The sequence below is a fragment of the Marmota marmota genome, unplaced genomic scaffold (genome assembly GCF_001458135.2).
Source record: "Marmota marmota marmota unplaced genomic scaffold, marMar, whole genome shotgun sequence".
Taxonomy (NCBI): Eukaryota; Metazoa; Chordata; class Mammalia; order Rodentia; family Sciuridae; genus Marmota; species Marmota marmota.
In genome coordinates this window covers 39,767,564-39,795,149 of record NW_026000108.1, presented here as the reverse complement: position 1 = coordinate 39,795,149, position 27,586 = coordinate 39,767,564, and the positions used below count along the sequence as shown (strand labels likewise).

At 34.5% G+C, this 27,586-nt stretch overlaps 1 protein-coding gene across 2 annotated transcripts in view; it reads left to right on the top strand.

The window, feature by feature from the left end:
• The window catches only part of Scfd2 (sec1 family domain containing 2), a 386,233-nt gene that overhangs the window by 35,505 nt on the left and 323,142 nt on the right, over positions 1-27,586 (top strand). For both annotated transcript variants that reach the window (XM_015482103.2, XM_048784468.1), the window contains exon 3: positions 10,705-10,832. In XM_015482103.2, coding sequence (XP_015337589.2) covers positions 10,705-10,832 — 128 coding nt within the window. The remainder of the gene's footprint in view (positions 1-10,704; positions 10,833-27,586) is intronic.

Below are 27,586 nucleotides of genomic sequence, written 5' to 3'. Positions count from 1 at the left end.
ATTTTGGATTTTTGCCTTGACTCTCCTTTACTAGTGGGGCAATTTTCACAACAAGAACCTGGAAAGAACCTTGAAGGTTTGTCTTTATTCCTTATGCCTGGAGCTTTTTGAAGTGGTTCTCAGACTTGGCTATTATGAAGCAGAGAAATGAAACAACACAGAGCTCCTTCCTTTTTATGGGTCAAGTAAGGTCCTGTTCTTTTACTACACAAAACCCAGACCCACGTACATACACAATTTATCTTGTTTAAAGCAAAAAAAGCTTTAAGGTGAATAATTTAGCTCCTCAAGAAGCTCTACTTCATTCTTTAAAATATTTTTATTTTTTTAATTGTTATACATGACAGTAGAATGCATTTGTGCACTTCAATATATCATATATAGATGTGATGTAATTTCTAATTTTTCTGAGTGTACATATTGTAGAATCACATTGGTCATGCAGTCACATATATACATAAAGCAATAACATCTGTTTTGTTCTACTTTCTTTTCTATTTCTACATCTCCTCCACTCCACTCCCTCTACCAAATCTCTTCTACTCAAGTGCCTGACCCCATTATGAATTAACATCTTCATATTTGAGAAAACATTTGGCCTTTGGTTTTTTGGGATTGGCTTATTTTGCTTAGCATGATATTCTCCAACTTCATCCATTTATGCTAAGTAAAAATAGTACACTTACTGTGCCAATAGAACTTCAAAATAAATCCTCTTTTCTCTCCCTTAAAGAGATTGCTAATCCTAAAAACCTTTTATTTAAAGAACTACTGTATATTATGCTCTTCTCAGGATTGTATTTCTATTAACACCTCAACACTAAACTCCTATGCTATTAAGGGAGGTGGCATGAAATACCTTACCAAAATCTATGAGCATTAAGGTAGTAAATAATAGGAGCAAAACAAATATATATCCACTTGAACCAAAACTGAAACAAAAAACAATGAGGGAAAAATCAAGACTTTAATAATTTTGACAGATCAACTTTTCCCAATTTAGTAGCTTTGAAGTTTCGTATATATGTGTGTGTTTGGGTACAATGGTGTCACCCAACAGAGTGATAGATTCTGGAATCACTGTGTATTTAATAGTACAATAGATTATGGTGATGTTGAAATAACCATTCTTCATAGAGTAAAGTGATGGGTAAAGCAGGCAAATAAAGTTTGCTTCTAAGATTCACTAAACAACTGTCACTAATCTTCTAAGAGTTCCTTGACACAGGAATTAGTCCTTAACTTTCCATAAAATCTTGAATGTGAGCCTGAACAACCAGTTGTAACCAATTGAGTCTAGAGTTGGGTTTTTCAGTGGAGCAAGTGCTGGCCTTTGGAGTGGGTTAGGGAGGTGACCTGCAGGGACTCAAAAGTAAATCTTTTGGAGGTAGAAAAATGTGCATAAAGGGGTTGTGTGTTTTTTTTTTTCAAGTAAGCTAGTTGTGTTAGTGATTTAACATCTTCATACTGAGTTAAATTTATAGATCATCCATATGAAAAACAGTCTTTCCTACACTTTATTATTTGCTAAGAGGACCTTGTTAATGAGTTGTGTGGATTATAGCATTTCCCTTAATGAACTGGTAGAGTAGGATTAGGAATAAAAGATATTTATTTGCACTGAGATGAAGCCCAATTAGCCTTAGTTATTTTATATGATGTTTAAACATTTCATATATTGTTGTTTTTTTAAATTATTTTTTGATGTTGATGAGCCTTTATTTTATTCATTTATTTATATTTGGTACTGATAATGGAATCCAGTGCCTCCCACTTGGTAGGCAGTTGCTCCACTACTGAACCACAACCCCAGCCCTATTGTTATGTTTTGATCTTCTTTGTAAGAGGTTTCACAGGTCTGTGACAGTGCTGAATGAAAGCATCATATTGAAAGAAGAAATGATGAAATTGAGTATATATCGGAAAGAGATGAAACTTTGCTCACATATTCCAAACATTATAAATCTGGTGTTTATCCTGAATTTTATTTAATTTATGAACATGTGGTTGTGGTTTTGATATTGTTAAAAAATATTTTAGTGCATTTATAATCTGGAACTAATCACACAGATGGATTTTCTCTTAGCTATAGACTAATGCAGAAGGAGCCTGAATTCTTTTAGGACATCTTTAAATTTTTGGATACCAAGCCAAAAGTATATAATTCACAACAAGCTTATTATGCTAATTGAATGTTTATAATAGACATTTATTCATGCTTTTGAAATAACATATTTTCCCTTAGTTAGAACAATACATGTTAAATTAGTATGATGCTTTATTTTTGTTGAATGAAATAGTAAAAGTTACTTTCCTGTAGTATAAATGAGACCTGAAAGGTAGATAGAAGTGACTTCTCCAAAGAATGAACTGTGTGAAGGTTCAGGCTTTTTCATTCTGTTCTGCTTCTTCCCAAAATGTTACTACAAGGAGATATTTATATTTAATATTTTAAATTGGTCTTTTTTTCTTTTGAATGTATTTGATAGTTATGGAGACATTTTTTAACAAATGTGACAGTGGATACAAAAATTGTTAAAATATTTCTTTTCCTATCAATTACTAAACCACATATGAACGGCTGTTTCTGTTGATGATGGTGTATGTGTGTGTCCTTGAGTGGCTTCTGTACAGTTTTTGATTTTTTTTTATAGTGGTATGGTGTCTTTTTCACCAAAACCTTATGGTCTTGAGCAAAGTACTTAGTATATCATCATGTTCACAGTTTTCTTCTTAGAAAGAAGGTAGATGAGATAATTTCTAATGAACTGCTGGAAGATCTCAATTCCTCTTTAAGATTTCTATTTATCATGTTCTGAAAATAAACTCCAAAACATGGATTACATGACAGCAGTGGTTTTATGTTTGCTTTGCTCACTGCTGTATCCTAGTCCCAAGAACAGTGTGTGGTGCATGGTAGGCACTTAATAAATATTTGTTAACTAAAGAACAAAACCCCAAAGAAGAACCATCAATAGCAAAATCCTGATAGATTATATTCACTGGCTGGGAGGTACATGTATTCATTCAGCTGTGAAAGTAATAGTAAATTTGATTCTAGTCCTACCCTGGGAAATTCTTTCAGTGGCTCTTCATTCTCCTATAGGTAAAGACTTAAACTTTGAACTTGCACAGGATTTCTTTGGCTATTCTGGATCTCTTATTTTTCTAAACGAATTATAGGACTATTTTTTTTTCTAGTTCTGTGAAGAATGTCATTAGTATTTAGATAGGGATTGCATTGAATCTGTATATTGCTTTTAGTAGTATGGCCATTTTGATAATATGAATTCCACATAATGGATAAGTTTCTTAAAGATGAAGTAATTGTTTAAAAAAGTAATTAAGAGAAAAGATGAGTAATGAAGTCACTGTGAATGTTTTCATGAACAAAACTACCTTAAGAGTTATTAAGCTTACTATTGATGGAAGCAATAATTTCCTGCTGCATAAAACGATTCAGCTTGCTTTCTGTTTAAAATTAGTTGAAAATATATTTTTTTTCTTTTTTTGTCATTGTGTTTCTGTCGGAATAATGTCGCTGTTATTGCAAATTCTGTGAGTAAGCTTAGCTTCCTGTGGATGCCATTAAAAAGCTATTTCTCTGAGTTTAGTCACAAGATGATTGTGCGCATTCACATTTATTTGTCAGTCTCCTAATTGTATGCTTTCCACTTGACTGAGGTAGTACCATGATTCACCAGTCAGCCACCTTTTAAGAGTTAAAGCTGTCTTCTTTATGTTTTATTTGGTGATGAGTATTTCCTGTTTGTTTCTGCATTTGACATTTCATACATGCCAAACCAAGGCCATTTCTAAGATTTCATTAAAAGTAGAGAAAAACTGCTGAATAAAAAGTCTAGAATGATCTGAAAGAACCATATCTTCATGTAGAGAAGTATTCTGAAAGACTTTAAAAAATGACCTTTAGCAGTTTATTAATATGTGTATGTTACTGGTTTGTGGTCTTCAAAGACGATAATTTATCAAAAGTAGTTTGATTTCTAAGGATACAACAATCAGTTTATCAAAAGCACATGCATTTCATATGTATTTAGTATCAGATGTAGTTAATGAAAATATAGAAACTAATTGCATTTCATAGTAATATATTGGATGTTCAAATATAGTACTTTTTATTATATATTTCAGAGAGTTAATTATAACAAATAAAATTGTATTCTAGTAGCTGCAATGAATCAAAGTTTATCTTTTTGGAAAATATAACTTTAAAAATATATTTTTAGTTGTAGATGGACACAATACCTTTATTTAATTTATTTATTTTTATGTGGTGCTGAGGATCAAACCTAGTGCCTCACACGTGCTAGGCAAGATCTCTAAAACTGAGCTACATATAACCCCGGCCCCCAAAAATATAACTTTAAAAACAGAAGAAGATAGAAAATTGTTTCATTTATATACTATAGAGCTGTTGGGAAGTTTCTTTTGTTAACTCTTTTAATTAATGTCACTAGATTTGTAAAAAAGAAAAAGGTTTTAATAAAAGCATTGTGAGATATCCACCCATCTTCTGCTGAGGTTGGCAAAGTCAGGCATATTCACAAATGTGAACTTCTAGTACATAATGGAAACTTTATAGTTTGTTTGGGACCCAAAGAACCTCAACATTGACATTTTAGTTCAACCAGAACTTGAATTTTATAAAATGGTGTAGAATCATGGTAAAAAGTAGATTTTGGAGTTTTAGGGACCCAGGTTCAAACCCTAATTTATTGGCTGTGTATTTTGGACAGATGATTTCATCTCTGTAAGAATCAGCTTTGTTATTTATGAAATGGGGTCAATGATACATATCCTGGGAGATTGCTATTTAGTGAGATAAAATAGTTATATTGCCTATGACATATTGAGCTCTCAATAAATGAAAAAAAAATGAGTTGCACCTATAAAGAGAAGCCCCAAGAAGATTAATTGAATTATCCAAAGTGACAGAAAGAGCTCATTGAACTTGAGCTCTATTGAAAAATTTTTATTAAAAATGAGATGTTATCAATGTTTATTGCACCACAATTCACAATAGCTAAACTGTGGAACCAATCTAGATAGATGCTCATCAGTAGATGAATGGATAAAGAAAATGCCATTTATACACAATGGAATATTACTCAGCAATAAAAGAGAATAAGATCATGATATTTGCAGGTAAATGGATGGAATAGGAGAATATAATGCTAAGTGAAGTTAGTCAATCCCCAAAAAACCAAATGCCAAATGTTTTCTCTGATATAAGGAGGCTGATTCATAGTGGGGTTGGGAGGGGAAGCATGTGAAGATTAGATGAACTCTAGATAGGGCAAAGGGGAGGGAGGGGAAGGGAGGGGGAAAGGGATATAAAAAAGATGGTGGAATGAGATGGACATCATTTCCCTAAGTACATGTATGAAGACACGAATGGTGTGAATATGCTTTGTATACAACCAGAGATATTAAAAAATGTGCTCTATATGTGTAATATGAATTGTAATCCATTCTGCTGTTATATATAACAAATTAGAATAAAAAAATAAAATTAAAAAAAGTACATAAGGCATGAAAAAAAAAACGAGATGTTAGGCAAGTGGTTTTATTTTTGTCTCAGTTTATGGGTCATAAAGTTTCTAGAGGATATTTCCCCTACTCTTTCCTGAGGTTATAATGAACATAAAATAATAGCTAGATTGAAAATAATACCTCTAAGCAATTTAGACTTTAATTTTTTGTGTTTTGGTTATATAAATGATATAAGTAGGATGTTTGAAAATTCAGCAAAGTTTTGTTTGGAGAGAAACAAAAGCTGAATATTTAAAAAAGAAAGCTGAGTAAAAGTGGGAAATAATTAGTATTGTGTAACAAACCAGTGGCTATTGATGACTATATATGCTTTGTATACAACCAGAGATATTAAAAAAGGGTAACAGTATGACATTATTTAAAACAAAAAATGCAGAATCCTGAGAGAGCTTTACCTGCTTTATAACTTTATGTAGATCTTCACTTTTTACTCTTTTCCATTTTATCCTATGTGGGGTCCACATTTGAGTTTAAAAGAAAAATAATGGATGTTAAGGATTAGAAGAGAAAACCAAGTTGAAAATAATTAGCATTCTACATAATTGATTCTCTTTGATGATTTGCTTACCATCAACAAGGCATGTTATAGTAGAAAGATTATCTTGGTATGAGTCCTGTTTTTGCCAGGTTGAGTTGCCATTTACAGGTTGAGTGTACTTAAGTCAGTTGGCATCTCAGAGGATCTAATTGGTCACTAATAATGGCTTAGCTCATAAGGTGAGGATCAAATGAGATATATAAGGTATTTTGTAAATTCTTTTATATGTATGTATGTGAATGCTTTTATACATGTATGTAAATGCTTTTAAAATAGGGTACAGTGATGGTATTTGAAAGTAGATCTTAATATAAAATAGTTATACTTTATTTACTTTTCAAAACTATTTCTTAATTTAGTCACCACCACCCTACCATCCCCAGAAAAGAGACAATGAGGGGCCTGATTATTAAAAAGATATTGAGCCAGCTGTATATCGTGGCACACACATGTAATCTTAGTGACTCCACAGAGTTCCATAGGCAGGAGGATGTCAAGTTTGAGGCCAGCCTGGGTAACTTAGTGAGACCTTATCTTAAAATAAAATACAAATAGGGTTGGGGATATAGACCAATGATAGAACATTTGCTAGCATGTGTGAGACCCTGGGTTCAATCCCTAATAGCACAAAACAAAGAAAAAAAAAACAAAACACAAATGGATTTTCATCTGTCTGTGTCAGGTTGGGCTTAGTCCTGCTGAAGATGTGAAGGATGATTAATTTAAGCCAGAGAGTATGGCTTTGATTGTCCTCAGTGTCAGTCATTCAGAGAACCTGGATTAATTCATGAATGTTCATTTGATCAACTTAAAGTGACCATATGTGATGTGGAGGTTAGTATGATATTTAGGAAACTGTTTAGGAGAGGAAGTAGATATTAGTAAGTCAGACGTAATTCTGGAATTATTTACAGAATTATTTACAGAAACAAAACAATTTTCAAAGAAACATATCCTGTCCACATGTCAGTGTCAGAGATCATGGATACTATATATTTCTCCTAAAATGTTTTAATAGATAAAAGGCAGAAAGTTCAAGCCCAAAGTGACGTTAGTATACTGTATGACATTAATCAAGGTCTTATGAATAAAAGTAATCAAAGTAGGGGCTGGATTTGTAGCTCAGTGGTAGAGTCCTTTCCTCGCACAATTGAGGCACTGGGTTCATCTTTAGCACCACAGAAAAATAAATAAATAAATATATTGTGTCCATCTACAACTAAAAATATTAAAAAAAAAAACTCAATGTACTTTATGGTTAAAAAAACCTCAATGTAATTAAGTGAATTTGCACAATATATTGCCAAGACTTGAGCATACTGAATTAAAAATTATAGGACAATATTATTCATAAGAACAATAATAGTAGTAACAACCACAGTGACAACCACACATCTATTCAAAATTTATTGTGAATCAAATTGCTTAAGGTACATTATTTTATTTACTCCTTACAACAGCTCTGTGAAGTTACTCTTATTACTTTCATCTTCATAGATGAGAAAACTGAGGAAAACAAATTATGTGCACAAAGGTACACAACTAGCAAGTATTATTTATTCAATATTTATTGAGTGTGCCGTCCACAGGTCTGCCTTGTTCTAGGTAGTGGGGAATTAGCAATGAGTTAAACAAAATCTCTGCCTTCCCAGAGGGTCTCACCTTTCATGAGGAAGATACGGAACAAACAAACAAACATGGAAACATCCAGTAAGTCCAATCGCAGCAAGGATTATGTGGAGCAGTAAAACCAAGTGAGGAGGCAAGAGTGCAAGGATGGGGTAGTGAGATGAGCTTTATCACTCTTTTATCTAGTGTGGTGGGGGAGACTTCTCTGATAATGTGACATTTCAGCAGATACCTGGGAATAAAGGAATGTTTTCAGGAAGAGTGCTCCTGGTAAAGGAGGGGAAAAGGTTCTTGTTCTTGGGAGGATGATATGGGAGGCCATATATTTGGAGTGGGCAAAGAAGATAATGGTTGGACTCCAGAGCCCGTGTTTTAATTCTACACTAATCTAATTTGGTCAACCACAGCATTACCTAACTCACTGTGATCTTGGGCACATACTATATTAGAGAAATATATATTCTTGTGGCAAGGAAAAGGGTAGTGACATGTTATGCTGGGGAGGTTCTCTGAGACATCTCTGTGGTCTAGGGAGAGGTCCTTCTGAGAATAAAAGTAAGGTATATTTATGGACCATAAGTTAGGGAAACTGGGAGTGAAACTTACCCCCTCAGAACTCTACAGTGATTTTCCATTGCCTGCTGAGTTTTAGAGAAATTGTGTCTTTCTGAAAACCCTGCTTTTGAATTATGATAAAGACTATGTTCAAAACTGCTAAGCTATGTTGTTCTTCTTACAGTGTGAAATTAATTACAAATTCCTTGGCATCCTGTCCCTTACAGATTGAAGCCAAAAGACCTGACAAGAAATACAGGGCCCTCATAGTATGGCTCCCATCCTCTCTTGCCCTTACTTCTTCTGTCCCTCCCCTTGTACCTTGGCATAGAACAAAACAGTTCTAGGACTTTGTATATTCCAAAATGTCCTACTTTCTTCTGTGACTATAATTTTATATTTTCTTTAAAGCCTTTCCTCACGGCTTCTCCTTCCTAGATTGAGTTATAACTTCTTTCCTTGGCCACTTTTTGGAGTTTGGGTTTTGTTGTATTTGCTCATCATTTCCAGTTGAAATCCTTCCTTTAGCTCCTCACCTCCTAGACAGGATTAGATTTGCATAAAGATCTATGCAAGTGTTGATCATGGCTCTTACCACACTTTTTTTTTTTTTTAATTTCTCTTTCAGACTAAGTCATTGAAATCTTGTTTTTAGAATCTAAATTCCAACCAGATTCCAGGCTTGGCATGTAGTTTACTTCCTCACTTAAATTGCACTTATAATAGATGCAGAGTTGTATTAGGGTTTTCTAAATGAGCAGAACCAATAGAATGGGTATATAATTATAAAGGAGGATTTATTAGATTGGCTTAGATGCTGTTCCTACAATGGCCATCTATAAACTGGAGAGTTGGGAAAACCAGTAACTGCTCAATCCAAGAAACTGGAAGCTTCAGGACAGGAGGGTCCATTGATGTAGCCCCAGTCCAGGCTGAAGGTCTGGAAGCTCCCTGGAGAATTGCTGGTGTGAGTCACATTCAAAGGCTGAAGAACCTGGAGGCTGATGTCTTATGGAAGCAGCAAAAGCCACACCTGCTCAAGAACCACTCACTGTGCATGTGACTGACTTTCCTCCTTTGCTTTTTGTTCCATCTGGGCCCCCACTCTATTTGATAATATTACCCACATTCAGGGTTGGTCTTCTTACCTCAGTTGGCTGACCCACATGCCAGTGTTTGTGGAAACACCCTCATAGACACACCCAGAAATATGCTTTACTAATTTTCTAGTTGTCTCTCATTCCAGTCAGGTTGACAGCCAAGATTAACCATCACAAGAGTAATCATGATGAAAGTTTTGATCAGATTAAACCAAGAAGAGTATGTTGAACAGTGATTTCATTTCACTATGGGGAAATAGATGATAATAAAGCAACTACTGTTTAATGAAAGATCACTGTGTGCCAGACATTAAAATTAGGGCTAAGTTATGAAATTTCAGCATTCCAGCTCAAATCCAAACTTGAAAGATGCATTTTGTTAGGTATAACTTTAAATCTAAACTTTTAAAACTAAGATTTAAAAAAATGCATTCATTTTCAAACGAGTGCTAACTGGATAGTAGGAGAGTTAGTGGTGCTTTAAATAGAGGAAGAAGTCCTTAAAAAGGGACAAAAGTCATCTTTGTTTCTTTATGTTCGTTTTGAAAATGTTACTTTACAAATGTGTATACTTGGCTACATGGCAGATATCTTCCGGAAAGAACACTGTACTCATTTATAATTTGGACATGGCATGTTGGGTAAGACAGAGGGCTATTGGGGAAGAAACCCAGATGAGACCCTGCATAATGCAATGCTTCGAGCAGTCATAAACAGTTAATTGTAAAGGCTTCTGCAAGGGCCATCTTTCCAACCTAAGGCCCAAAGTGGAATACTTTAGCCCATGGTTTCTTAGTGCTAGTCCTGATTTTTTATTCAGCAAGAAGCCTACTAATTAGGAAGTCTATTGAGTAATTTTTGAACCGGAATTCTCATTGCTGATTGCTTTGTATTTCTCAGAAAAGTATGTTATTTTAAATTGACACATGGCTTATAATCACTGATAAAGTAATTTTTAGACAAATATCTAATTTTGACTTGCTTAACATTTATGTTACTCTAGTAAAGTTGAATTACACTCTGAAGTACTTTCAAGTGAAAAATCTCAAAAAAGTTTTTATGTAGTTTCCTATACTTCTCATGGCACACTATAACTTTTATTCCTTTTTTTTTTGTTTTGATTTTATGATCTCCTAATTTCTCGATAATTTGTGCCAATTAAACAAATTAGATATTCCTTATTGAATCCTAATCCTAATGAGTCTGTTGGTAAGAAAAACTGTATTAGTGCTCAAAAGTGCTTTCAACCCTTTACATTTTCTGGTATAAATTTATTCTAAAGCTCTTGTTGTGGTTGTTCTGTTGCAGTGACACAGCTGCGAAAGCCCTGTGGGAAGCCTTACTGAACACCAAGCACAAAGAGGCAGTGATGGAAGTTCGGAGACATCTAGTGGAAGCAGCAAGCAGAGAAAACCTGCCAATCAAGATGAGTATGGGTAAGCCTTTCTACTCCACCTAGGAAGCTTCTGTAAGCCTGCTCTGAACTGTGTACCAGTCTAGCCAATGTGGTGAAAATACTGAATGCATTTGTGAACTGCTGAAAGAATAGGGAAGAATTATGTGCACACTGCCCTTGGGCTTGGCATTGATGACTTTTCTTAGAATGCTTGGGAACTTTAGGAAAGTTCTTGCTTACAAAGAATAATTCTTTTAGTTTCTTAACTGATTCTAAAACTATCAAAATCAGTCTGGACTATCTTCCCTTAATTCTATTCCACCCCTACTCCCCTTTTTCTCCCTGTCCAACTTATAGTAGATGAAAGTTCTTTCATTGGTTTTGAATTAATGAATGAACTATTATTCTGAAAAAGCAACTGAGCAGACAGATATGTTCTATCCTGGCCCCTCACCCTAGAGCAGTCTGCTAATTGTCCAGTCACATGAATGTTACTTCTTCTTCACCATAGATCACATACTTCATGTTTCTCTCTCTCTTTCTAACATTCAACTTTGTCTTTGGAAGAATATGGCTGCAATGAATTTTAAGTGTTTTAAACATTATTAATTCATTCATTAATTTATTTTTGTGATACTGGAGATTGAATTTAAGGCCTTGTGCTTTCTAGTGCTCTACCACTGAGGTACATCTGCAGCTGAAATTTCTTTAAAATATTTTTTCTTTTTACCAAAAAGTAAAAAAAAATCACAGAAGTAATATTTTTATTTTAGAAAATAAATTTGGCTTTTAAAGTTTTTTGTTTTTAATAATACATTAAATTTTAATATGGAAATATTTAAATATGACTATTGAGTATGGTTAATAGGTAGAATTTATTTCTGGAAACTTGCAAAAATTAATTATTTTAAAAATAAGGTTTCTTATAATCTGCTTTTTGATATCTACTAAATATTAGTTTATTGATAGTCTGTCTTTTATTTTCAGTAATATGATACTTTTGTGATACTTTTCTATGTCTGGTTATTTTACTTAATCATGAAAACCTCCAGACCATTCAAATGATACTTCTTTATAGCAGAATAAAACTCAATTGTGTGTGTGTGTACCCCATATAGTTTTTTAACCCACTCATCTGTTGATGGGCATTTAGCCTGATTCTATACCTTGGCTATTGTGAATACTACTGCAATAAATGTGGGTATGCAGGTATATGTTTTTCACACTGACTTCCTTTATTTTGGATAGATACCTAGGAGTAGAATTTCTGGATAGTGTGGTAGATCTATTTTTATATTTTTTAGGAATCTGCATACTGCTTTCCATGGAGGGTAGCCTAAGTTTTTAATTATGGTACAATAATTAAAAGTCAAACTATCAAGTTGAAATAGAACAAAAATTTGGAAATAGAACAATGTAGATGAGCCTAGGAAGAAAAAAGTTATAGGGTCATTACATGAAAATGCAATTATGACTTTTAATATATTAAGTGACTATATGTGAGAATTTTAAAGAACATAGTGATGATAAGAAAAGTGAAAATAATTAACATTTGTGCCAAGAGTTTCTACTTCTTTACATGTGTAGTTTTATTTAATCATTACAGTAATTCTATGAGCTAGGAACAATTCACATATCCCATTTTTCAGATGAGGAAACAAACAAAAATTAAGTCACTCAAGATCATACATCTGATAAAGGGTAGGACTGGAATTCAAATCCAAGTATTCTGATGGCAGAGGATGTACACTTTGTTTATAAAATTATGCTAATTCCATGTAACCAATGCCAGAAGTCTTACATGTTGTTTGGGGTAGAAATAAAGTTACTGCTTTGAGAGCATTCTGGCATTTAATTACCAATTTTAGTTCCCTCCCTCCTTCCTTTTCTTATGCCTATCTTCTTTCTTTTTTTCCTCCCTCCCTCTTTTATTTCCAGTCTTAGGTATACATTACTAACAAGTGTATTTACCTTTTAGAATCCCTTATTCATGAACATGTTGAAACAAGAACTAATTTGTATTGTGAATCATCAAAAGTAGGAATGCACAAGGGGTCTTAATGATAAGGTTAGTTTACGTTGTGTTTCAGTGACATAACCTTATGATGCTGTCACAGAGCAGAATCAATTCTGATTGCTCACTGTAGGACTCTCAAAAGATCAAGAAACTTTACTTTTTGTGAAGAGCCAGAAAAAAATAAAAAGGCAGATTCCCCATGAGGAAATCAAATGTCAATGTTTGCATTTTCTCCTCTCCCCCATATTAGGTAAAATGGTTTTCTTTATCCCAAAACTCCACACATGAGGGTGGAATCCAAGAGGAAGAAAGAAACAAAGAAATAGGTGATTGCTAGCAAGACTGGCTCATACTCTATCCTTGTGCCAATTATAATTTTGTAAAAAAATAACACAGTGTAGCTACCCATTTCTGCTTCATATCATTAGCTGGAATTTCTTACATGTCTCATTTCCATATATAAACAGGCATATAACCATGCAAGTAAGAAAAAGAGCTGAAAGTTTTAATCATAATGACATTGAATTTTGAAAACTGCCTATCATAAGCTTATTATTTAAAAAATGAAGCTTTGTTCTCTTAAATGATTTAAATGCTTTTTTCTAGCAGCATTTAAGACTATGAAATACTATGAAGTGCACTTTAAATTATGCACTGTCCTCCCACCCCTGCTGTAACTCTTACTGAAGTATAAATTTTCCTGACTACAATAGAGGCTTCTGGTATTTTTTAGACATTAAACAGACTTTATTTCTAGACTGAGGATTCTCTTGTGTAAATTCAATGAGAAGGATCTCATGACTGAAACCTTAGATCTTAAATATAAAGTTTCTCAGTACAAGGTAAGTTCATATTAAACATTATGAGCACCAAGAGAAATAAACACCACTCTCTTAAATGATAAGAGTTTATTTGCTAAAATAAAAAAATCATTTTATCATTGCACATATAAACATAAGTCATCTTTCTAAGAGCTTGTTATTAAATTGTCAGTTAAGCAGTATGTTTCAGAAGAGTGATTTAAAAAAAAAAACACGAAGAATGACTTGTACTTTTCTTACTGGATTCCATAATGAAAATGTATTCTGAAAGTAAGAAACAAATACATGCTAAGAATCTATTTGATTGTGTCCAAAATAGCCACTTAGAGAAGAAATGAGAAGATGCCTGTCTTGAACTCTGATACCTTGGAGAGAATCTTCTCTGGAGTACCATTGTGGTCATGGTGGTCGAGAGATCTTCACCTGTCTGCCCTACAGCTCTGTGAACAAGAGATACATTCCTCAGTTTATAATTTGTAGCAGAATATCCTGTTAGAGCTGAAGGGAAACAGATCTCTTAATAATACTGTCCTTTCTTTAGCAGCTACAATTCTTGAGAGTATTCTGTACTTGATGCCTGTTTCTTTGTTGTTTTATTGTTTATAATTTAGTGCAGTCTAGGTGCTGGTACTTTTTTACTGAAAAGTCTCCCAGATACTAAAACTAAGGAGATTTTTTCTTCCTCAGTCTTTTTTCTTCTCGGCTTCTCTATGGCATCCACTTCTAGGCTATTGCTTCTTTCTCATTGGTGTGTTTTCTGTGACTTTTGGTCCTCCTGATTTTGATGGAGTACCAAGTTAATTCTCTTGGGGTTGAATCACAGGTCTGCCACTTATTAGACAAACATATTTATTTATCCATAAAATGGGAGAAATATCTACTTCCTGGAAATTGAAAGAGAATGAAAACTCAGATCTTAGTGGTAGTTAACACTTTGAAGCAAATTGGAATTTGTGTGCTGTCTGTGGAAAAGTCTTCTTTCTTTGAGAGGAACATACTATTCATTCTTTTTCACTTGTCTTTTTCTAGGCCTTATGCTGAGTGTTTGAATATCTACTTTCTAGAAGCACCTGCCTTTCTTCCTTTCTTTTTTTCCTTTCTGTTTTTTTTTTTTTTTTTTTTTAAAGAGATAGGGTCTTATTGTTGCCCGGGCTGACCTCATCTTTGTAATCCTCCTGTCTTGGCCTCCAGGGTAGCTAGGATTACAGATTTGTGCCCTGGTGGCTGGTTTAACCAAGTCTTTCTTTATACGTAATTCTGAATAGTTTTTCACTTTACTTTAGTTATGATTAACTTCTTCTCCAACTCCATTCTCATCTTCACTTCTACCCTATCTCACCTTGACTGTATTAGGAATTCCTGTGCCTCTATGGTCCACACTTTTATAGAAAAATCTCTTGAGTTACGTTTCTAGATCATAATCCAACTCACTATGCTGTGATACTTCTCAATTTGCTCTCATAGTTCTGGGGCACCTTAGTGTCAGCCCTGTTTATTCACCACCATTTTCTCTTTTCCAAATAATTTATGATGAATTCTTTGAACCATTTGTGAACAGACAAGCCTGCCCACCTTGTACCATCATGGCTGCCTCTAGTTCCGAACCAGTAGGAAAGCTCTAGTTAACCTCTCAGCTGTACAAAGATACTGTCTTGGCCTTCCCCTATTTTGGACACCACACTCCTCTTAATCAAGTTCCACATAAGATCAGTGGTTTTTGTCCCCGCCCCCCAATGCCTTGCTTGCTGTTGTTTCCAGCTTTTAACATTTAGCAATTTCAACTAGTTTTTAAAAATAGCAATAAATCAAAACACTCTAAAATTTTATTCAATATGTCATTTTCCAACATTATTGAGAGTCCTCTGCTTCCTGTTTTTTGGTACTTTCTGCCGTGTGACCAGCACACTAGCTTCATACTAGAGGTCCTAAGCATAGAAGTTAACTAGTGAGATCAAAATAAACACACATAAACTCAATTTACCTTTTTCTTGACCAGATCAGAGACGGCCCCCTCTGGCTCCTGCCTCGAGCCACCTGGTGGGGTAGTGAGAGGTTTAAACAAGAGACTAGCAGGAGAGAGAGAGGGCACGCCAGGGAGTGGCCTTTTATTGGGGAACAAGAAATTCAGGGGAAAATTCCATCCAATGAAGGTCGAGGGGGACAGCATTCCAAGGTCAGGGTCAGTGATTGGTCTCAGGGTCAATGGTCAGTCACACCCCCACACAGAGGGGCTCTCACACCTAAAAAGGGTGGGGATTTGTTCTGACACAGCTTGGCCAGAACGCCTCACACCCAGTCAGGGAGGTGCCCAATCACGTGCGAGAACGGCTTCCCACAGTACTTGAATTAGCACAGTTTTGGCTGCATAATAGCCATGTTTTGATTACATTTATGACTTTTGCTGTCATTATGGAGAATTTTGTCTGGAATTAAGGGGAGCATGTATGAATGCGCATTTTTGTGTGTGTGAGAGGGACAGTGTAAAAAGAGAGAAAGATAAAGGAAAAAACAGATGGGGAAATGGGAAGTTGGCAAACTTTGTAAAAAGGATAGGTTAAAACCTAATAAGAACAACATGCAATGTGATATATAGTAACTTACAAAAGATGCCTTGTAAGACACATTGATTCTCAACTCTCATTCATCCTTATCTTTATGTTTTGGTTGTTACCACAATTTTGGGAATAGGGAAGGGAATTAATTTTTATCAAATAGCTACTTTATTTCAGGTGCTATAACAGAAGTTTTGCATAGTTCACTTAATGTTCCCCCAAATCTTGTGAATTTGGTACTCCCGTTTCACTCCCATTTCACCAAGAAGGAAAACAGACCCAGAAGGTTGGCTCCCTTTTCCAGGATTCCTGTGCCAGTTGTTAAGTTGTTGTCTCTCAGATCAAAACTCCCCCTTCTGCTGGGTGCTGCTGGGGCTGGGACTGTGCAGAGCACACTTCTGCCCTCCTGGCTGGCCCCCTTTATGCTGTGCTGATGGAGAGTGTTGAGGAAGACTGCAAAGCTCCAGGGTGAAGGAGCAACCTGGGGCTTCCTGTCTGCTTGCCAGAGACTCTGCTTCTGCTTGTGTTGTGCACAGTATTGGCAGGGGTGTGGTGGGGCTTCCTGTGGCAGCAACTGAATCCAGTTTGCAGCTCTGGCAACACATGCAACTTCATGGCATTCACACCTCAGAGGCGCCAGCCCAGCGCAGCTCAGCTCAGCCCAGCCCAGCCCAGTCCATGAACATTCTATTCTTGGAGGTCCAAATTTTCCAAATTTAAGCTCACAGGTTCCTGAGTTTGTAAATTTTAGTAATTCCAATTTCTTTTTCTCTCTCCTCTCTCTCAGTTTTCTTACCACTAGTGGTAGTGACTGCTCTTACCTCCATTATACCCTAGAGATTTTCCATCTTTTCAGTTCCCTAGTTCACAGTTGTTTTTTTTTTGTAGTAGATTTTCTCTGTTCAAAAGCTGGTGTGTGACTGCCTTCTGACTGGGCCTTGAAATGACTCACCAATGAGCGAATGAGCCAGGATACAAACCTGAGTCTGTGTGACTTCTGTCTCAAGACTCTTTTTGGATAGAGAATCTGATGATTGGGGTGGGGGTGGCATCTACAGAGCTACAAATGCAGATATGATCGTGCCATCCTCCTGCTTAGAACTCTTTGAGGGGTCCCCATTGGCTCAAGATAGTGTTCAAACATGCCGTTTATGAAAAATTTCTGCCTTTGAGCCTCTTGACTTCACCCGTCCACTCCCCTTGCTTTATTTCTCTTCTCCCCATTCCCCAACATGGGCTTTTGCAGATCCAGGTCTCTGCTGCCTTTGCTGAAATACTTTGATTTGCTTTTTCCTCGAGCTCCACTCTGCACTCTTTTCTACCTGTGACTCTGGAGGTTGACTTTTATGGGCTGCCTCAAAGGCTTGACTGTCCTTTGCCTATCAGTTGGGTTAGGGTCTTGTTCACTTGGCTTCTTTCCTGCCAGGATGCAGTTGGTTGCATTCCTCTATCCTTCCCTTGTTGGTTTTCATTAAAGCTTTAGATGTCTCCCAGCTTCCACTCGCATAAGAACTGTCTCTGTTAAGAGCTCCTTATTTTCACTGCTTGAGAATGCTCTTTGCTGCCACAGCCTTGACTTTGTGAACACTCATTTTCCAAATAGTGTCCCTGGTGCATGTGTGCACAAATACAGACACACATTTTTGTCTGTTTCCTGTTAAAACCCACCTTATTTTTCATGACCTGATAATAGTTGTCACTTTCTCTGTGGAGCTATATCTAAGTCCTTTCTTCCTTGCTTTTCACCCCCTCTTTGTGGGCTGAATGGATTGTTCTGACTCCTTAGGATATACAGCTCTTTTATTGATGCTTCCTTAGCACTTGCTACAGTGTAATAGAGTTGAATGTGTGTCAATCCAAAACCTTATGTCTTGTTCTTTATTGGCCATTTGAAGAATTTAGTACATAGTGGGTGGCTCAATACTTGTTGGTTCAGTAAGTGTGGCAGTAATTGTGGTGTAGAATAGACAGTGAATATTTCTATTTTAAATTTTAGTATTATTATTTGTGTTTACAGTTCTCCTTTTCTGATATTTCTTGTTCCTCTTGATGTCTCTGTACTCCTCTGTTCACATCTTCTTTCTTGGGCTTTTTTCCTATTGTCCTCATATCACTGTGCGGTTTTGATGGCTTCCTCTTCCTAGTTGTTTCATGTCTTCTCTTCCTTACTTCTAGTTCGATAGAAGACTATAGATGTCTTTGTTTCCTTGTACATATTTTGCATATAGATGTTCAGTTAGTGACTGCTACTGATCTTAAAGCCTTCCCCTACTTTCACTCCCTCCAAAACAAGAACACTCATTTTCTACAATTCTGTCTCCTGGCTTTTACAATTCTTTCCCAACATTTTCTCCTTTATATCCCAGCCCATACCATCTTCTCTAAGAGATGACATCTTGTATTCCTCTCAGTACTGTTTTTGTTTGTTCTGCTATTATAGCAGTTACTACCAGACTCTGAGTAGTTGGGGCTTGGAATTCTTATCTGTGTTTCTTCGTTTTCTTTGTACTTAACACAGGACCTTGAACTTGCTATATGCTCAATAAGTATTTATGAAATGAATGAATACATTTTTGAATTATCAGTGTCAAGATTTATCATCTATTTAATGGGTTGCATTTTCTATTACTTTCCTGTGGAAACCAAGTTCAATGTTGATTTAGAACATATCTTCTTAAACTATTTAATCTCAGAATTCCTTTACAATTTTTAAAAAAATTATTGAGGATGCTGACAGGCTTTTGGTTTATGTGAATTATATCTATTGATATGTACGGGATAGATAAATGAAGGGATGAGTAGGTAGAAGATATCATATTGGGAATTAAAGTAGGAAACATTTTGTAAATATTTATTAATTTATATAAAGATAATAAACCATTACCAGTTATTAAAAAAAAATCTGAGGCTGGGGTTGTGGCTCGATGGTAGTGTGCTCGCCTAGCATGTGCAAGGCCCTGAGTTCGATCCTCAGTACCACATAATAATAAATAAATAAAGGTATTGTGTCCAACTACAACTAAAAAAAATTTTTTTAACAATTATTTTCTATTTAATTCTTTTTTTTTAGTTGTTGATAGACTTTATTTTCTTTATTTTTATGTGGTGCTGAGGATCGAACCCAGTGCCTCATGCATGCTAGGCAAGCATGCTACCACCGAGCCGCAATCCCAGCCCCTCGCAAATGAATNGAGCAACAACCCCAGCCTCTAAAAAGAATATTTTAAAAAAATCTGGGGCTGGGGTTGTGGCTCAGTGGCAGAGCGCTTGCCTAGCATGTGTGAGGCACTGGGTTTGATTCTCAGCACCACATACAAATAAATGAACAAAATAAAAGTCCATCAACATCTAAAAATTAAAAAAAAATCTGTTTTCTAAAGCAATGAGAAGAGGGGCAGTACTCTACACGTTTGCATATTTCTGCTGTCTAATTTAACAAAATACAACTGTCTTCATCCTAATATCTGTCTCTTCATGCAATCTACTGTGCTGTATCATTTTAGATGAAGCATATGAAGAAAAGTTGGCCTTAGAAAGATAAAGAGTTTGGGACTGGGGCTGTGGCTCAGTGGTAGAGCACTCTCCTAGCACATGCAAGGCGCTAGGTTCAATCCTCAGCACCACATTAAAAAATATGAATAAATAAAATAAAGGTATTTTAAAAAAGAAACTTAAAAAAAGAAAGTTAAAAGTTTGAAAAGGAAGAGTATTTTAATAATCTTTTCAGAAGACCACAGACACTCTTTCTCTGATATTACATTAACTTTACAAAAGGTAGTTTCTTATATGGTAGTTGCAGTTTGAAATATGAAAACATCTTTGAATTTTTTATACTGTGTTCCATTAAAATCCAATCATCTTTAATCCCCATCAAAATACCAATGACATTCTTTACAGAATTAGAAAAAATAATTTCTTAAGTTCATTTGGAGGTATAAAAGACCTGGTATACCCAATGCAATACTAAGCAAGAAAAGTGAAGCTGGAGGCATCACAATAACTGATCTGAAATTGTGCTATAGAGGTATAGTAGCAAAACCAGCATGATACTGACATCGAAATAGACATGAAGGCCAATGGAATAGAATAAGAGACACAGACAAATCCACATACCCATAGCCATCTGCTACTATACACAGGTGCCAAAAATATGTCTTGGAGAAAAGATAGCCTTTTAAAAAAATGTTAAAATTGATAGCCTTTTTAATAAATGCTGGGAAAACTGGATGCCATATGTAGAAAAATGAAATTAGACCCATATCTCTTACCCTGCACAAAACTCAAAATGAAATGGATCAAAGACTTAGGAATTAGACCAGAAATTTTTCAACTGGTAGAAGAAAAGATAGGGTCAGCACTCCATCTTATAGGTGCTGGCACTGACTTCCTTAATAAGAGCCCCAAAACACAAGAAATAAAACCAAGAAGTAGTATGTGGGATACCATCAGACTAAAAAGCTTCTGCACAGCAAAGGAAACAATTAAAAACATGAAGACAGAGCCTTTGGAACAGGAGAAAATCTTGGCTGGCTACTCCTATAATAGGGGATTAACTAGAATATACAAAGAACTCAAAAAACTTAACAATCCCACACAAAAAACCCCAATCAGTAAGTGGGCGAAAATACTAAACAGAAACTTCGCAAAAGAAGAAACCCAAATAGCCAACAAATACACGAAAAAATGTTCAACATCTCTAGCAATCAGGGAAATGCAAATCAAAATTTCACTAAGATTTTATCTCACTCCAGTCAGAATGTCAGTGATTAAGAACATGAATAACAATTGTTATTCTAGCTCCTTTCTGATACAAGTACTTTAAGTTATAAACATTCATCTAAGTACTGTTTCATCCCAGAGATTCTGATATTTTAAGCTTTTATTATCACTTAGTGCAAAGCAATTTTTATTTACTTTTCTTGTGCTTTCTTCCTTGATCTCTGAGATACTTATAAGTGCACCACTTAATTTTGAAATAGTTGAAATATGGGTGTGGAGTTCTATATATTTAAAGATGATTGATTTCTAATTTAATAAATCATACAGGAAGCACAGTCTGTATGATTTCAAATTTAAAAAAGCAATGGAAATGCTTTTTTTATTTATTGTATTGGTTACACACATGTCAAAACTGATCAAATTGCATATTTCAAATATATGCATTTTATTGTACTTCAGTTTTACCTCAATAAAGCTATGGAAAAAAAGAATATGAACAATAATCAATGCTGGTGAGGTTGTGGTGGGGGGGAAGGTACACTTATACATTGTTGGTGGGACTACAGACTAGTACAACCATCCTGGAAAGCTATATGGAGATTCCTGAAAAAACTAGGGGTGGAACCACCATATGACCCAGCTATCTCATTCCTTGGTATTTCTTCAAAAGACCTAAAATCAGCATTTTACAGGAACACAGCCACATAAATGTTTTTAGCAGCACAATTGACAATAGCTGAATTATGTTATTAGGGCATCTGTGAATAGATGAATGAATTAAGAAATTGTGATATATATATCTCACATACACATGCATACATACATATACAAATATACATACACACAATGGAGTTCTACTTAACCATTAAAAACAATGAAATTACCACATTTGCTGGTAAATGGATGGAAATGGAGAATGTCATGATAAGTTAAATTAGCCAAACCCAGAAACTCAATGATCAAATGTTTTCTTTTGTATTCAGAAACTTGAGCAAAATAAAGGGAAGGGGGAAGAGAAGATAGGATAGCAAAAGGAACCAATCAAACACAAATAAATAGACAGGCAAAAGCAAAACTAGTAGAGTAGAGGGAGGAGAATGGGAGAGAGGAGGGAGGTTGGGAGGGAAGAGGGGGCGATCATGAACTGAAATCCAGCTCCCTGTGTATATGAGTTTGTCAGGACAAACCCAACTACTACGGGTAACTATAAAGCTCCAATTAAAAAAAAAAATCCATTCATCTCTCTTGCACTTTGAATGAATCATTTATATTAGTGTCTTGAAAATATTGGTTATCTAAATTATATCAATTTTCCAAATGCTGACATATATTATGCAATATAATAAAATCATATTTATTGATATTACCACTGATATCATTAGAAAATCTTTGAGTGTGGGAATATAAAGATTCAGCAACAAATACAAATTTTCAAACATTCTAGTTTTTTACACACAAAATTGTCTTTTGTCATTGGCAATATAAATGCCAATAGTTTTTCTCAAAGTGACAGGCTTACTTCATTCATGTTTTAGGAGATGTCTGAAGAACATGTCTTCTAGTTGTCTCTTCTGTTTGGCATGAAAAACGGCTAGTTAAGTTCATGATCCAAGTGACCACCCCAGAACTTTCTCTCAAGATAGCCATTATATGTTAGTATGTACCAGAAGTCCACTTGCGTATTTCCCATTTATTTATGTGGAATATTGATGTTTTCTCAAGGGTTCAGATTTGATAAAATTAATAACATTTATAGTTTCCTGATGTCATTTGGAAGTGACACTGACTAATATAATTTGGTGCCTGGATTTATGCTAAGCATCAACACTTTTACCCACCAAATAATATAGTAACAAAATCAAGTAAAACTTCAGTATTATTTATTATGAAGATTGTTTGTCTTTGCCAGAATGTGCTTTAGGACCCAGGGGTTTGTAGAATATCTTTGAGAACCATTACTTAAAAGAAGGTCATATTCTCTGGGGTTTCTATTGGCACAATTTCCTAGAGATCAGTGGAATCAGTTGAATATCAGAAAGGATGAGAAAGCTCATCGAACTCTTCTCTAGATGCTATTCCGAGTTTGAGATAACAGGCTATTTTCCTTTGTTCAAAAAATATTATGTGTGCCTACTATATAGTAAGTCTTTGTAGTAGATAGAAAACATGTAAAATATCTTGTTTTTGAATGTGCAAATTTTTAACTTTGCTGAGTTTGTTTATCTATAAAGGAAGGATTCTAGTACTTGTTAATCTGATAATTAGATGAAATGACTTACATGGAACATAGCATTCGTGAAGAATTCAAGATATGAGTAAAGTGAGGATATAGCGTGATGAAATTATTATCTCTGGGTGGATATAAAAATAATGACCAAGAGTCCTGCAACTGAATATGAAGAATACTCTACCAGATCAAATCTAGGGGTGGGATCATTCCATCTGTAGAAATTGTTCCTTTAGTTGGGAAGTGTGACTGGAGTAAGATTTGGATTAGTTGCCTAATGATTATATTGAAACCTGAGTGATGAATTTCTGAAGGAAATACGTATCATATAAGGTTGATTTAAGAGAAATGGTAGACCTAATAAGAGGTTGAATCAGGGCCCTAAGGAATACATCCATTTAGGAGGTGTGGAGAAGAAGAGAATCTAGAGAAAGAGACAGAGTCTTAAGATTGTTAAATAATGCTTCAGCTTATACTCCATCACCTATAGCAGCACTTATTGCTTCTGTTTCTTTATTTCTTCATCAGTAGATGGGAATCTGAATTTCTAATGTCCTTTAAACATCTACTCTCTTGCTCTGTACTTTTAATTTAAATAGATGTTTCCTCTTTTTATGTCTTATTATCTTCTTCCTAAAAATAATGAATTTTATATGTATGTTTGAGGTTTACAATATGATTTTATAAAAATATCTTGATAGTAAAGTCATTAGTGCAATGAATCAAATGAAAATATTTCTCATATAGTTACTTTTTGTGATAAAAACAACCAAAATCTACTTTTGGTGTTATATCAAAGAATCATTGCTAAAGTCAGTGTCTTGTGTTCTAGGAATTTTATTGTTTTCAGTCTTACGTTGAGGTCTTGATCCATTCTGAATTGATTTTTTAACATGGTGTAAGAGAAGGGTCCAATTTTGTGTATTTGCATGAGGAGACCCAGTTTTCCCAGCACTGTTTTCTCATTATGTTCTCTTGAGGTTTTGCTGAAAATTAGTTGACTTGTGTTTGGATTCATTTCTAGACTTTCTATTTGGTTCACTGATCCTACTGCTTTTGTACCAGTACTATTCTGTTTGGATTGCTATGCATTGTAATCTAATTTTAAATTAGGAGGTGTGATGCCCCCCAATTTTGTTTTTCTCAGTATTGATTTGTATATTCAGGGTTTTTTGTTTTGTTTTGTTTGTTTGCTTGCTTATTTGTTTTGTAGTTCCACATGAATTTTAGGTTGTGTTTTCACTTTCTGTGAAGAATGCCGTTAGAATTTTGATAAGGATTGCATTGAATCTGTGTATTGCTTTGGGCAGCATGAACATTTTAACAATATAATTCTTCCAACCCATGAACACAGAATATCTTTCTATTTATTCGTTTTTTAAAAATTTATTTCATTGATTTTTATAGTTTTCAATGTACAAATATTTCACCTCCTTTCTTAAATTTATTCCTAAGTAATTTTTTGATGCAATCATAAATGGGATTGTTTTCTTGATTTCTTTTCCATTTACATTATTGTTTGTATATAGAAAAGAATCTCATTTTCATATATTGATTTTGTATATTGCAACTTAACTAATGCATTTATTTGTTTTGACAGTTTTTTAAAAAATATTATTTTTGGTTGTCAATGGACCCTTTATTTTATTTATTTATATGTAGTGCTGAGAATTGAATCCAGTGCCTCGCACGTGCTAGGCACACACTCTGTTACTGAGCTCCAGCTTCAGCTCCTGTTTTGACAGTGTTTTGGGTAGAATCTTTGTGATACTTAACATAAAGGATTGTGTTATCTACAAATAGGTAAGTTTTTAATTTCTGATTTAGATACCTTTTATTCATTTTTTTTTTTTTGTCTGACTGCTCTTGCTAGTACTTACAGTACTATGTTGTGGCAACAGTGGGCATCCCTGCCTTGTACTTGATCTTATTAGAAAAGCTCTCAGTTTTTCTCCTGATTACGGTGTTAGTTTTGGGTTTTTCATGAGTGGCCTTTATTACATTGTGGAATTTTTTTTATATTCCTAAACAATTAACAGTTTTTTTTATTAAGAAAGCCTGTTGAGCTTTGTCAGGTACTTTTTTTGCATCAATTGAGAATAATTTTGTGGTTTGTATTTTTCATTCTATTGATGATTTGTATTACATTGATTATTTGCACACTTAAATCAGCCTTCATGACAGGGATAAATCTTAGATATTATATTTAATCTTTTTTTTTTTAATATTTATTTATTTATTTATTTATTTATTTTAGTTTTCGGCAGGCACAACATCTTTGTTTGTATGTGGTGCTGAGGATCGAACCCGGGCCGCATGCATGCCAGGCGAGTGCACTACCGCTTGAGCCACATCCCCAGCCCTATATTTAATCTTTTTGATGTAGCTGAATTTGGTTTGCTAATATTTTATTGAGGATTACCACATCAGTATTCATTAGAGATACTAAGTTATAGTTTTCCTTTTTAATAATGTCTTTGTCTAGCTTAGGTATTGCTGATATCATAAAATATATGTAAACATAACCCTCAAGTGCTATATTTGGAAGAGTTTATTGGTAATAATTTTTCTTTTGAATATTTGGTAGGATTCAGTTGTGAAGCCATCTATCTAGTCCAGGGCTTTTTCTTTGTTAGAAATTTGAACATTACTACTTAAATCTATGCTTCTTTGGTCGGGGTAGGGGTGGAGAATGCTATTAAAGCCTTCCATTTTTTCTTAATTCAATGAAGTCTATATTTTTCTAGAAACATTTATTTCCTCTAGGTTATCCAGTTCTTATTATATCATTGGTCTTAATAGTCCCTTATTTATTTCTGAGGGGTCTGTTGTAATGTCTCAACTTTTGTTTCTGATTTTATTTATTTCTTTGAGTCTTTTCTCTTTTTTTGGTTAGGAATTGGTAAATATTGTTTATATATTTTGAAAAAAGAACAACTCTTGATTTTATCAATTTTCCCCCCTATGGTTTTTCTGTACTCTGTTGAATTGAGCTCTGTTCTCATCTTTATTATTTTCCTCTTTCTGCTAACTTAAGGTTTACTTTGTTTTTAATTTTTTTTCCCTAGTTCCTTGAGGTATGTTAGGCTATTATTTGGTATCTTTATTCTTTTTTAATGTAATTATTTATTGGCATAAACCTTCCTCTTAGAACTATTTTTGTTGCATCCCATAGGTTATGTTTCTATTGTTTTATGTCTCAATAAGATATTTTAAAATTTCCTATTTTTTTTCTTACTTGATCTCTAAGTTGCTCAGGAACATGGAATTTATGCATATTTGTGAATTTTCAAAGATTCATCCCTTAAATTTGTTAAGACATTTTGTAATGTAACATATCCTGGAGAATGCTCCATGTGTGCTAGAGAAGAATGCATGTTTCGTGCTATTGGATGTAATGCTCTACATATATCTGTTAGCTCCATTTGGTCTAAAATTTAGTTCAATTCCAGTATTTTCTCATTGATTTTTTTTCTGGCTGACCTGTTCATTGATGAAAAAGGGGTATTGAAGTCTCCTGTATTGGAACCTATTGTATTGGAACCTATTTCTCTCTTCAGATTTATTAATATTTGCTTTATATATTTAGTAGATTCTTTGATATTAGGCACATATATATTTACAACTGTTAAATCCTTTTGATTACCTGACCCTGATGTCATTAAATAATGTCCTTCTTTGTCTTTGACAACAGTTTTGACTTGAAGACTATTTTATCTAAATATAGTAACTCTTGTTCTCTTTTTGTTATTACTTGCATTTGTTTACTTAGTAGTGTCTAGTAAGTCCTGTAGACTTTTTTTACTCTTTCATTGCATTTTCTTTTGTTTCCTGTGACTGGATTATTTTAAAAGGTGAATTTTAAGTTTACACATCTACTTCTGCTTGATTTAGTCTGCTGTTGAAGCTCTCTACTTTTTATCTCATTCATCAAATTCTTCGGCTCCAAGATGTCAGTTTGGTTCTTTTTTTTTTTTTTCAGTCATTGATGGATCTTTATTTTATTTGTTTATATGCGGTGCTGAGAATCAAACCCAGTGCTTCACACATACTAGGCAAGCGCTCTACCACTGAGCCACAACTCCAGCCCTCAGTTTGGTTCTTTTTTGATGATATTTATCTGTGTTGGATTTCTTATTCATATTATGAATTATTTATCTGATTTGAATAAATTACCTGTCTGCATTCTCTTGTAATTCACTGAGTTTCTTAGTTTCCATAGAGATCGTTATTTTGAATTCCTTTTTAGGCGATTTGGAAATTTCCTTTTCTTTGCAACAATTACTGGAAAAGTATTATGTTCTTTTGGTGCTATCCTCACTTTTACATGTTTCTTTTGCCTCTGTGTTGATACTTGTGCATCTAATCCTCTTTCAAAGTTAGAATGGATTTCATAGAGACTTTCCCCTGTAGATAGGCCCTTGGATATCTTTTGGTCGGGTGTGTTGACGCTGATTC